At 35.4% G+C, this 13,228-nt stretch overlaps 1 protein-coding gene and 1 long non-coding RNA gene across 2 annotated transcripts; both read right to left on the bottom strand.

The window, feature by feature from the left end:
• Positions 1–2,084: 2,084 nt before the first annotated feature.
• LOC136798852 (uncharacterized) lies at positions 2,085–6,308 on the bottom strand. Its single transcript, XR_010845442.1, has 3 exons — positions 6,186–6,308; positions 5,613–5,726; positions 2,085–2,245 (listed from the first exon to the last, which is right to left on the bottom strand). It is a non-coding gene; the product is annotated as an uncharacterized lncRNA (long non-coding RNA).
• A 2,634-nt stretch (positions 6,309–8,942) lies between these two features.
• On the bottom strand, positions 8,943–12,821 carry LOC136798856 (uncharacterized). The gene is made up of 4 exons (XM_067055526.1): positions 12,731–12,821; positions 12,205–12,617; positions 9,453–12,080; positions 8,943–9,276 (listed from the first exon to the last, which is right to left on the bottom strand). Exons 2-4 carry the CDS (start codon positions 12,574–12,576, stop codon positions 9,097–9,099), a joined length of 3,180 nt encoding a protein of 1,059 aa, XP_066911627.1. The 5' UTR covers positions 12,577–12,617; positions 12,731–12,821; the 3' UTR covers positions 8,943–9,096.
• Between the last annotated feature and the right edge of the window lie 407 nt (positions 12,822–13,228).

Raw genomic sequence — 13,228 nt, 5'->3', positions numbered from 1 at the left:
TGGTATATGCTAGATCTGATATTTTAATACATCAGCTGCTGTCATCTTTTGTTTTCCCTAAAAGTATTGAGGTCATTCCTTTTGAAATCAATCTTAGGAAAACTAAGTAGTGCGTATTTATGATTGATAGAAATCCTACAATTCACAAAACTAAAGAAAAATTCGAAAACTTTTTATCAAGCCTTTCAACAGGATTAGATTTTTATAGTAGAACTTATGATAACTTCATAATAGTGGGTGATTTTAACTTACAACCCGAAAGTGAATTTATAAAAAATTTCATGGATCAATTGGAGCAATTATGATGGATTTGTCGAAAGCCTTTGACTGTTTGCCTCGTGGTCGCAAAAACTTCACGCTTATGGACGTAAAGACCTCGCTGTTATTCGTAGCTATCTTTCAAATAAGAAACACAGAGTCAAAGTGGGATCATCTTACAGTAGTTGGCTACCTTTGGTATTTGGAGTGCCACAAGGATCTCTTTTAGTTCCAACTATTTTCAATGTTTTTATTACCGATTTGTTTTACTTTGTAAATAAAGATGACCTCTGTAACTTCGCCGATGATAATACTTCTCACAAATGTGCTTCTTCCTTGCAAGAAGTCATTGAAGCTTTGTATTTAGACTTGAAAATCCTTCTCACCTGGTTTGAACAAAACTCTCTTGTAGCGAAGCCGGAGAAGTTTCAGATGTTATTCCCAGGTACAAAAAACGCAAATATATCTCTTGACATAGGAAATTTTAAACTTAAATCTTCTGAGAATGTTAAACTTCGTGGTGTAACCATCAACAGTGCTTTATCATTTTATCCTCATCTTCAGGATCTATGTAACAAAGCCTTTTATAAAACTAAAACTATTCTCAGAATTAGATCATATCTGAACCAAGAGCAGGCAGACTTAATATTTAATAGTTTTATATTATCTACTTTTAAATATTGCCCTCTCATTTGGATGCTTTGCAGTAAGATGGCCCACAATCTTTCGACTGAACTCATTACAGAGCCCTTGGGGCTAAACAAAATCTTCTCCATCTTGATTATGATGAGATTCTGGTCGAAGGAAATTGTGTGTCCATTCATACTCAAAATCTCTAACTCATGCTAGTGGAAGTTTATAGTGTCAACAATATTGGAAATAAATTGGGCTGGAACAATTTTGAAATCATCCAGCGTGATACTGAGAACGAGGATGAGGATGTGGATTCCCCACATGCTCCAAAACTCAGAAGAGGCGCTCAAATTAAACTTCCTCTACCAAAAAATGCAGTTTCCTTGAACTCCTTCAATCATCGGACAGGAGAGGCTTGGAATAGACTGCCAAATGAGATCAAAACATCAGACTCAGTAGAGAGCTTTGAAACCAAAATTTTGAAAGCAAAAATATATTGTTCTTGCAAACTGTGTTCAATATTTTAATGATTTCAATATCTTATTTTGATAATATAATTTACTATTCAGTAAATATTGACTTGTCTGTTGGTTTTAATTAGCCTTTTTGTACTATTTTGTTTCGTACCAACGATAAATAAATAATAAATAAAATGTCGACATAATTATAATATCTTGTGTTTATTATGCTATTACCCTCGATTAAGTGCTGTTTATATTTTGGAAAAAATGTGTAACATTTTGAGAAAATTTTGGAATTTCAGTCCCATTCAGGGTCACTTTTTTTCGAAAAAACGAGTCCCAAGCAGGGTCCATTTTTCAAACTTCAGTGGCACACCTTCGTCGGTTTGCAAGGGTGGATCAGCAATTGAAAATTGGCCAAAATATCGTCCTCAGTGGAAAATTAAACTCTATTTTGTTCCTGTTTAAAATAATCAGATAAGGCAATTCTCATTGCAAAATATTGTGCTGTTTGCTTCACACCCCAAACGAACGTTCTGACTCGAAAACATTGGAATTCAAATCCACAGCCATAAAAAACACTGGAATATTAATCCCATCGAGTTTTCCACTGGGTATGGGAGAAGGGGGTGTAAATTTGCAGCAAAATGTAAGAAATTTTCTTATAACGTATGTCGACCAATTCCTGTTTCATGATTACACAAAATTTCAATTTACAATTTTAAATAAATATATTCTGAATCGAAAAATTTTATGTTCTCTTCGCTGCTATATTGAAATTACAAAAATTTTGCATTAAATTAGTAAAACCAAAAAAAATTTCAATTTAATGATGCGTGAAATTCCAAATGACCAATACGATTTCAGGTAGGAAGAATCAGATGAATCGATTTCTGAAAAGTAAGTATCGATGAAAATATATCAAATTCGCATTTAATAAAAAATATATTCACGATAAGTGTGCACTCTTTTTTCATTTACCTATAACTTTTGAAGGAATTCTTCAATCTTTATAAATTTGGTATCATTGAAAATATATTAGTTAGTGGAACAATTTGAAATAAAAAAATCTTTAAAATAATTCTAAGAATGAAGATGAAAATGAAGAAGAAAAAAATGAAGATCTTGTAGAAAAGTGCTTTAACTATCATTTTTCTCTGAAGTGAAACCTTGATTATCGAACGTCATCACTGTGAAAAAATAAGGGTTGGTGTAATTTAAGATGCACGATCTAACGATTTACGATGCACGATTCGCGATCTGTGCATAAAATATGTTAATTCATGCGTAATTATGCAAATTATGATTAAATATTTAGGCAATTTACAAACTTTCATTCGCTGAAACTCAATTATTTTTGAAAACATCATTTATGTAAGATTATAAATCCGTGTAGCGAAAGTATAATTGAATTTTCTTTTTAAAAATGAAATGAAAATTGAAAAAGATTTAATTTCCCTTTTTTGATATGTGAAAGATAATTGAAAAATAGGTCAAATTTCTATTTTCTATTCGAAATAGGAAATTGAACTAAAATAATATATTTAATGAAATTTTTGGACGAGTTAGGGCGCTCTGGGCGCTCCTCACCTTTGGTAGTCCAGCTCTTTTGCATGGGAGCCACCACGTTACCCAAATCCTCACACCGCCAGGTCATTTCATCGTCCGGTCCGCAATTTCTTTTTAAAATGGAATTCTAAATTTGAAATTCTTTTTTCTTTTTTCTTTTCCAGGAGCAAAATTGAAATATGAACCAATTTTCTTTTTCCTATACTAAATAGAAAAATAAAGTTGAATCGCTATTTTGTGGGTGTACCCGGGCGTTTTTTTTTCTCCACAGGGGCCTCCTCTCTTGTTCATTGTCTGTCTGTTTGTTTGTTCTGCTCTTTCTTATCACGAATGACATCGCAGCAACAGTGTCTTTCTCGTTTGTCTTTAGGTGTAATGTGTTGGCATCTGCAGGAGTTTAAAAAGAGCAGGAGAAACAGACAATGGACAAGGTTGGAGGCCCCTGAGGAGAAAAAACGCCCGGGTAAACCCACGAAATCGCGATTCAAATTTACTTTTCTATTTAGTATAGGAAAAAGAAAATTGGTTCATATTTCAATTTTGCTTCTGGAAAAGAAAAAAGAAAAAAAGATTTCAAATTTAAAATTCCATTTTAAAAAGGAAAACTTTCGATTCGAAACACGGATAAGAATTACGGACCGGATGATGCAATGACCTGGCAGTGTGAGGATTTGGGTAACGTGGTGGCTCCCATGCAAAAGAGCTGGACTACCAAAGGTGAGGAGCGCCCAGAGCGCCCTAACTCGTCCAAAAATTTCCTAAAATATATCATTTTAGTTCAATTTCCTATTTCAAATAGAAAATAGAAATTTGACCTATTTTTCAATTTTCTTTCACATATCAAAGAAAGGAAATTGAATTTTTTTCAATTTTCATTTCATTTTTAAAAAGAAAATTGAATTATACTTTCGCTACACGGATTATTATACAAATTATATTTAAATCAGTCATAGATAAAAAGAAAGTGAAAACCACGTACATTCACCTTCTGTACTCTCTCTCTTTTTCATAACTTGAATCAATATAGGGGAATTGTTTACCGAAAGAAAATTCCTATATTCGATTATGATTGTTAAAACTGAGGAGAGCAAAAATATTTCTTGTGTATTGTTTAGTTTCACTCTCTGTCTATTGTAAGATGTTCACAAGTTAGCTTCCATTATCAACATTATGCAAGTTAGTTTTTTTCATAATTTTACGGTCGTAATTATTCGTAGTTCCATTTCTTTTTTGTCGCATGAACTTACCGTGGTAAACAAAAGCGAGAAAAGATTATGCCATTGTTTTAGAATTATGTTATATAATTTAAGTTATATGATAATTATTAGGAATAATCAGCATACTTTATGCATGGATCGCGCATCGTGAATCGTAAATCGTTAGATCTTGCATCTTAAATTACACCAACCCAAAAAATAATCATTCAGTCAAAAGATATCAAAAAAAGTTATAAGCTAATTGACGTTTAAAAACGCTGTTTTCTGCTGTTTTCTGCTGTTTTTTGGGGTCAATCACTTATTAACTTTGTATTATAACTTTATATTGAATAAATATTTTAGTGAAATTTTTTCACAGTGATGACCTCCAAAGATCAAAGAATCTCTCCAGTGAAAATGAAAGTTATAGCACTTTTCTACAAGATCTTCATTTTTTTCTTCTTCATTTTCATCTTCATTTTTAGAATTCTTTTGAAGATTTTTTATTTCAAATTGTTCCACTAACTAATATCTTTCCAATGATACCAAATTTATAAAGATTGAAGAATTCCTTCAAAAGTTATAGGTAAAAGAAAAAAGAGTGCACACTTATCGTGAATAGACTTTAGATAGGTCTCTTTCTACTGCGTTTCGATCTTCAAATGTGCGAGCTTTGCAGATTGTTTCAGAGCTGGGTGATGAACAGACTAAGGACGATTTTTTTTTAAACATGATGAGAAGCTGTCATAGACTGAGTGGACCATTAAAGGGCTATAGAAGCTTTACAAAAATAATCAAAGGCAGATAGTCACACTAGGAAATCAACCTTTCAGAAGAAACAACATCAGTCATCTATAGGATGTATTTGCAACAACAAGGATGAGAGTTACCTGAATCAAGTTCAAATTCCCAAGACAATTGATTAAAACTTGAAAATTTAAAAGGAGAAAAAATGACCAATTGCGAACCTGCAGCAGCCAGAATATCTACCAACCAACTAAATTTTTTCATTCAACTCCCAAGACAGCACTTTGATTTTTAACATCTACGGCTCAAATTTTAGGCAATTTCTCATAGTATTTGAAAATAATGATTTTATTAAAAAGCGCCATAAATCCCTTTAGAAGTTTTGCGGCGATTCAAATAAACAATATAGCGCTTTCGCAGCATTAATCTTTGATACGCATTTCAGCGGGACGCTATTGTGACCAACTGAATGGGGTTTGCAAGTAGACATAATAGGTATCGGGTATGTGCAAGCCTTTGTTGATTCCCTTGAAAGTTACTCAAATAGCTTCAAAACACTAAAAAAGCAATTTATTCTTTGAAAGGGCTCCAAGTTCTTAAAAAGTTCGAAATAAATTTGATAATTTGGTTAAAAATACGGAAAGGGGTTTTGGCTCGTGCATAACTCGTCAAGCCTCGTCTCCGGAACCTATTCCATGAAAGATTTGGTACTGGTCCCTGCCAATCAAAAGCACAAGAAACAACTTACAACATTTTCCACATGTCTTTGGGCAGTTTGTTTGAGCGAAACCTCTACCACACAAATGATTGCTTTTGTAAAATCGGCAAACACGTGGGTTAAAGCCAGGTTTGTCAGTACAACCTATATACGAATACGGAATTATATTATCACAGACCTTTTGGAATGCTCGATCGTATGTCTTATATAGTAAAGACAGATACAAATAAAACGTATTATTATCCGACGCGCGTAAATAGCGACGTTTTATTGGCTTCTTTGCTGTCCAATATTTTCGAATTATATAGCTTCCATGGGGGCTACATATCTCAAAAATTGACGTCACACAACGAGTTCAATGACAATTGAGCATCTTCTTTTTGACGTTACGTCACAAAATAAAAATAAGACTTTTGAATAAAAAACTACCAAGAAAGAAGCCTTGTCCAATATCTTTTCTCGCACGCTCAATATTTTTGCATATTGGATTCGACTTTGTCCAATAACTGCTTATTAGTTTCCTAGCTTCCAAAAATCCCAGCATTTTTTAATTCCCTATTATCGAAAATACTAAAGAACATAAATCCATTTTCAATGATATACCTGGACAGAGATTGCAGGATTTCTTGCAATATCTTCTTGCAGATGGAAACTGGCAGGCGAAATACTTCTTGAGTTCGTTTTGGCAAAAGTTTGGAATTCCTGGCCAGCCACGATCTCTGCATGCACCTTAAATTAACCCATTAATTGTTTTAATTTACTTAATTTCCATTCAATAACTTGCTAATTGAATCATTAAATCAAACCAAACCATTAACAATTTCACATTTTGACCCATATTTTCTGAAAGTGAAATAGACCTTCAAAAAGTCTTAATGGTTATTTTTCAAAAATTCATCTGGTTGGTCTAAGTTTAGTTTTTATATCAAATAGTACACCAGTCGATTTACTTTACGTGATTTATTCTGTATAGTTCAGAATAAAAAATCTAGCTAGAAATCCTAAGTTTATGATTTCCCTGTCCCTTCTTTACGAAAAAGAGTCATAATTCTTGCTGGCAGCGAATAGGGATAAAGTCTGTACCGAAATATTGGTAGCCCTTACATTTGCTCTTGAAAGATCATCAATATGGTAACCTCTTCGGAAAAATAGTTTGGTGTTGAATATGTCATTGAAGTTTTTGAGCTTTGAAATTTTCCAAAAATTTCATTCAGTCCAAAAAGATGTTAGATATGACTTGCAATTTTCTAGAACAGACTTTAAGTGTTTCTGGAAATTTATGGCAGGATAAAGTAAAAATTTCTGAAAGCACTTGAGAGTTCAAAAGAATTTTTTCAAACAGTAATTCAATTGTTTTTGATGAAAAAATAAATGATAATGATAGGTCATAGAGCCACTTTCAAATCATTAGGACTTACACGTTTTTTTTTTATAAGGAACCTTAACTTTGCTCTGAGCCTGGAGTTCCTTATTTTTACAGAGAATTTCAGTCTCAAAGTTCCTTATCGAGTTCCTTACTACATAGGAAATTTTGAACTTTTTGCCTCTTGAAAGATCAAAATTTGGTCAAATTAGTCCCAATAAGGTACATTATTTTCAAATCCACTTATTCTCAGCCTGAGCAGTTCCTTAACAATTCCTTATTTTTTGAACCATTTTCAGCCTCGAGTTCCTTATAAACGTGTTTCTTATAAAAAAAAACGTGTATTTTTTCAGGCATACGCGTAGCGAGATGGCATACCGGATAAGTGGGATGGGGGAACCTGGGAACCTAAAGTGGGAACCTAAATGAACACCTGAAAAGTGGGATGGGGGAACCTAAGTGGGAACCTAAATGAACACCTGAAAAGTGGGATGGGGGAACCTAAGTGGGAACCTAAATGAACACCGGAAAAGTGGGATGGGGAAACCTAAGTGGGAACCTAAATGAACACCGGAAAAGTGGGATGGGGGAACCTAAGTGGGAACCTAAATGAACACCTGAAAAGTGGGATGGGGGAACCTAAGTGGGAACCTAAATGAACACCGGAAAAGTGGGATGGGGGAACCTAAGTGGGAACCTAATTTTTTATTTTTTTTATTTTTTTTTTATTTTTATTTTTTTGTAGCAATATATTTCGCACGTCTATTGACCTCCTATGAAACAGAACTTTTGATTTTACATTTTATAAAGTTTTTTCTCCCTTTCTTTTATCAAACGCTCTTTGAAGACTTGTAAGGATGGTGCTTCAACAATATCTTCTTCTAGATCATTCCAAGGTTTCACACCTCTGTAAAAAAGAGAGTTGCTTTGGTAGCCTCTCATACCGTCATTAGCAAAGTTCCTTTGAAGCTCGTAATCATGCTGACGTCGTGGTCGTGTTCGAGGAGTAAATTTCTCGGATCTTATAGACTCGTCATAAATGTGGAGGTTCTTGAAAACTTCCACCATATCACTGTTATGTCTTTGTCCATGAGCTGAGGGCCTAATTTTGAGATTTTGGGCTCAACGAGGTTACCAGACATATTATATACCAAAAGATCCCAAATTTTATGTAGAGTGGAAATTTCCATGTTAGCAAGGTCAAAAAGTATGGAATCGAAAGATTTCGAGTTTAGACTGAGGGGTGGTATGCTGTTAACACCTCAAAAATTGGGAATTTATTCTCTACCCTAGTTTTACATTTTTGTTAATATTTCAAAAAGTAAGAAAGATATAGACCTGAAATTTTTTGTAGATACTCATACTATCCTAAAAAATCCCAGAATGCAATATCAATGATATGTCATTTACTAAATCGGTCCTATGACGTCATAAAGGCGTGCCAAAACGATTAAAATCAAAATTTTCATGAAATCTAAGAAAAAAAATCAACATCTTTAAGGTTTTTAGAGTTAAAACAGTATAAAAGCAATAAAAAAGCATTTTTTCATACAAGTATAGGTCTTAGCCATTCAAAATAACTTTCTTTGATTATTGATGGGGCGCCAAATCTTCAAAAATTCGATTTTCCTGTTTCGAGCCAAAAATGACCAATTTTACACCTCTTGGAGAAAAATGGGCTATGGGTTAAAACGAATGTATAATTCATGGATACTATGAATATACAGTAAATTGAAAAAGAAAACACCCAAAGTGACCTTTCTTTAAATGCTGTATGGCGCGCCAAATCAACGAAAATCAAATTTTAGTCCTATGTCAAAAGGTAGAGACTATTGACATAAAAAACCTAAATAGAGTGACAAAATATTATTGTAAAAATTAAAGGGAAGGCTTCAAAGGACCCTTTAAATGCAAATTTAAAGAAGAGCAAAGAGTCAATCATATTATCAAATATCAATAAATGGATAATTTTTCATCAAAATGAAATTTCAGTTGATACCAAAATAATAAATTTATGGTCAGACTAACCCCAGTAGATGATCTCTCTGATCTCGACTCGAGATACTTATTCGCATTGTCATTCTCAATACACTACATTAGAGAATCAAATTATTGTTCTAAATTGCTGAATAGTTGTCCTATATTCAAAAATCAATTTTCCTCAAGATCACTTTCTTCGTCACTTTCGAAGTCTTCGCTTTCCTGGTCGTCTTCGTCTCGATTTCCACAATCACCACATCCACACGCATCACTGCATTCCATCTTGTTCATCACACACGGACAAGTCGCTCCACATGACTTTTTGCAATCGCACGTAACAAGTGAGAGTACCTAAAAATTAAATTAAACTTTTAGATGAGTAGTCTACGAGTTTCTCTAAGACTTGAGCGCGGCTTTTCAGTTTTCTAAACCCTAAATAGTTTTCTATCATTTTGAGGCTAACATTTTCAAAGGAAGTCTTTTAGATTAGATCTAGACATGATAAGGTATGATCATCTTATATTCACCTCGTCCAATGCAGGATTGCAAGTCATCCACTTGACAAACAAACCACCATCGTCGATTCCCCAACCATGTTCCGAAGGATCACATCTTTCAACTAATGGATTGAGACACATCCTCCAAATCTTCGCTTGATAGTTGGCCCTTTTGATGTGCTGGCTTAATACGTTTAGACATGGTGGAAGTCCTTCGCACGAAACCTTTCCACTTTTTCGACAATATATATCGTAGCGTAGATCGTTTACTGAAATTCCAAGTTTCAAGGCATCTTTCTTTCCATACATATGGCAGACAAAACTTTCCAAAACTGATTGGGTTTCTTCACTTATGTTCCAGCTCATCCCAAGCTCTCCAAATGCTTCAACGTACTCCTTCTTCTGTATCAAAATTTTCAAAGGTTTGATTTTTCCTCGTCCGGCGAAAGCGCTGATCGAATCACATCCTGTGAAGCAATGAAAACCAGGCAAAGCTTTGAGGAACATTTCTTGAGTGTAATCTGGTTTGTTGATCTGCGAGTAGTAGTTTTTACATGCCAGGTTCAGATCAATAAGCCTTCTGTTATCACCAGTTCCAGTTAGCATGAACAAATTGCAGCGAAGTGCAGTGAGATTCGAAGCTGCAATGATGAATACATCTGTATCAGGAGTTGCAATGATTACTTTTTCATGATTTGAAGCTGCGTCTTTTGTGTGAAGAATCATTCTTGTATCAGCTTCCTCCTGGTTTGATCGCAAACGATCGCAAATTTCCATGTGTTGTTTGGTTAGTTTCCAGGTTTCAGTGGAGTCATTTACATAGAGAATCTTGTCACCCAACAGATGCCTTTTACTTTTCCAATCGTTCAGGAAGTATGTGATTAGCTTATTCTTGAATTCTCCTGATGAAAGAAGTTGACCCCATTGTTTGATCGGTGCTGACGAGACTATTTGTTTGACTGTCATCTCACCAGTTGATCTCCTTTGGCGTTCAACATCTTTGATTGAAGTTTCGAAGTAAACATCAAAAACGACGTCGATTCTAGATGCCGATGGCGTAGCGCTGACGATTGACTTCAAGAGCTTTGTGGAGAACTGGTCGAAAGTCAACCCACCAGACTTGAGCTGCCGAACATATGCCATTCCATCAACGACAAATGCGTGATCTCCTTGTAGCATTTCAACTGGAGTGGTTTCCCCCTCGACCGCGTGTAATAGTCGTGACTTGGCTGTTTTCTTCAAGGTACCATCCGGTTCTGACAATGACAGAGGTAGCTCAATCAGGGGAAATGAGAGGAGTTGTTTTAGATCGATGACTCTAGATTGAGCGATGATAGCAATTTTTGCAAACAACTCTTTCGTACTTTCAATAGCCACTAATCTTGCCTTGTGCTTTGCTGCTTTTGACATCGCAATATTGGAAAAAGTGGGTAATTTTTGTTTCTTCATGCGATCAAAGATTGATAAAGTATGGCCTTCTTCCAGACGCTCCTTGTTGAAGGTAATCATGAGCTCTTTACCTATCTCTTTAACTGAAAGCATTTTGTCTGCTGTGGCTTCATCCAATGCAATTCCTCTTGAAATCGACAGCAATGGCATCTCAGCAAATGGATGGACGAAAGTTTCCTCCAGGATCGAAATGATTGATTGTACGGCTGCTTCATCCTTTTTGATCCGTGCTGGAGATAGATCTTTGTGCTTGTGCTTTTGACTTGTGAAATTTAAATGCTGATGAAACACTTCGCGAAGGGATGCCCTGTATGTAGCGTTAAGTTCCCATCTATGGACTGCTCCTATGTTCGTCGAGAAGCCAGTTGTGCCACCTGGTGTCTTGGTGTCTTTATTCAACGTCATCTCGATCACTTTGTCGGTCTCTACTCTGCTGAAAACACCGTCACTTATTTGGGCTGTGAAATTCCCAAGAATGAACTGCTCGTAAATTTCAGGAAAGTCGTGTTCCAAAGCCAACATGTCACCAAGCATCACAGACAAGTACCTTGCGTAGTTGATGTTATCGTAGGCAAAGGCATATGGGATTATTTCACGAATACATTCAAGCAGAAGATCCCACAAACCAGCTCTGCAAGCATATATTACGTTCAATAGAAGCTCGACCATTTCGATGTAGCTGATCCAAAATTTCGGCAAATTAAAATCTGACGATTTGATTTCATCTGTCAGGTCGATGTAATTGTTGAAATACTGCTCGATTGTTTCATCAGCGTCCAAGATATTGTAAACATTTTCGTCGATCTTCTCCAATGAAAGTTGGCTGCACACTTCATCAACTCGACCACATTTTCCAGTTTCCACAAGTTTCTCGAGCAAAAGACGTTGAAGGGCTTCATAGAAGAGCTTGTACATCCGCACACCCCGATTGTAGCCCTTTCCTCGTAATGCTGAATCGACGGAGCCTTCAGCAATGACGGTGCTTTGGATGAGGGCGTCTTTCAGTCCACCATCAGCAAAACGCTTTGAAAGGATATGCATGTACGTCATGATCATATGAAACATTCCCATCATCAGGACACAGTTGTGAAACTTCTCCGGTTCTTTCCACTTTATCTCACAGGCCTTGCAATAAATTGCTTGGTCGAAAACGCAAACGATTGACTTCAGCTTCAAGGAATCCATTATTTCCAGTGCTCGGGAGAGTACCTAAATAGTACGAGATTTTAATTATCTTAGGGTAAAATGATTATTAGAGGAGGCATAACTATATGAGCAAAAGCAGGATAAACATAAAAATAAGCTTAACTTAGATATTTCATGGTACTCTTACCTGATGTATTGTTGATTTTTCAGTCGCTGGCTTGTTAATGCAATTGAGATATTCGATTGACGATTTCATTATTGGTGTCCCATTCTGGATAGAAATGTTGAATCCAGTCCAACTTGGAATCATCTGTTGTGGGGAGTAATCTCGACGGAGGAGAGCCCAAATGAAATTTGATTTTTCTCTGTCTGCAAACAGGAAATCCTTGAAAGGATTTGCGGGGAATTTTCGACTTTCAGGATCCTTTCTCTTTCCTCCGAGCATCATTACAGCTTGATTATCATCGTCTTGAAGTTTGAATGATCTTCGTTTCTGCCTCTGATACTTAGACGAGTTTGGAAGCGGTGGTAATGTTACACTAGATGGGTCTTTCTTCATTTGTATCAATAGATTATTCACTTTGTGTGTTGTTCCCGAACCTACAATTGAGATTTTATTTCAATAAGGTTTGAGACGGAGATCTATAACATTCAAGATGAATATAAACTTAAAATTTATACAAGTTTTACGAGGTTTAAAGAATCGATCCTACCTGTTAAAGTTTCTTCGTTTCTGTCGATATTGTCAGCGACGTATAAGCTGAAGATCTCTTTAAGTGCATTTAGGAGCAACGTTCCATTTTCTTTCTGTTTATCAACAATTAAATAGGCGTTTTCTGTTTGAATTTCCATGAGTTGTGTGTATGCGATACCGTGCCCTAATTTGTTCAATGATGTAATGATTTCGGTGTTGTTTGTTAAAGCTTTAACAATGCTTGGGAGTAGGATGCTCTTCGGTGTCTTTACCCTGCCTATGAGGTAAAAAGGTAAAATAGGACTAGGTGATCAATAATTCTTTACCCCATAAAAAAGAAACAAAGGGTAGAATAACGTTTACTTTTAAAATTGGAGGAATGAAAAATAAAACAATTACCTTTAGTCACGGCGTAAATCAAATCTTGTGCGATGGACATCTTCAATCTTTCAGCTTTTTCCGATAAGGTGCCATCTTTTCCTTTCAAAAGGGTCGAGAGTAACAGATTCAGCATCGG

The sequence above is a fragment of the Clytia hemisphaerica genome, unplaced genomic scaffold, assembly GCF_902728285.1.
Source record: "Clytia hemisphaerica strain Z4C2 unplaced genomic scaffold, Clytia hemisphaerica genome assembly, whole genome shotgun sequence".
In the NCBI taxonomy this organism is placed as follows: Eukaryota; Metazoa; Cnidaria; class Hydrozoa; order Leptothecata; family Clytiidae; genus Clytia; species Clytia hemisphaerica.
Note: the sequence above shows the minus strand (reverse complement) of the source record. Positions and strands in the feature narration are given on the sequence as shown.

Excerpts from the sequence above, each read along its gene's own strand:
- LOC136798856 (XM_067055526.1), bottom strand. The coding sequence starts at position 12,576 with ATGAAGAAAGACCCATCTAGTGTAACATTACCACCGCTTCCAAACTCG. Across the intron at positions 12,081-12,204 it reads AAAAATCAACAATACATCAG|GTACTCTCCCGAGCACTGGA; the intron begins GTAAGAGTACCA and ends CGTACTATTTAG. Across the intron at positions 9,277-9,452 it reads GCAATCCTGCATTGGACGAG|GTACTCTCACTTGTTACGTG; the intron begins GTGAATATAAGA and ends TTTAATTTTTAG.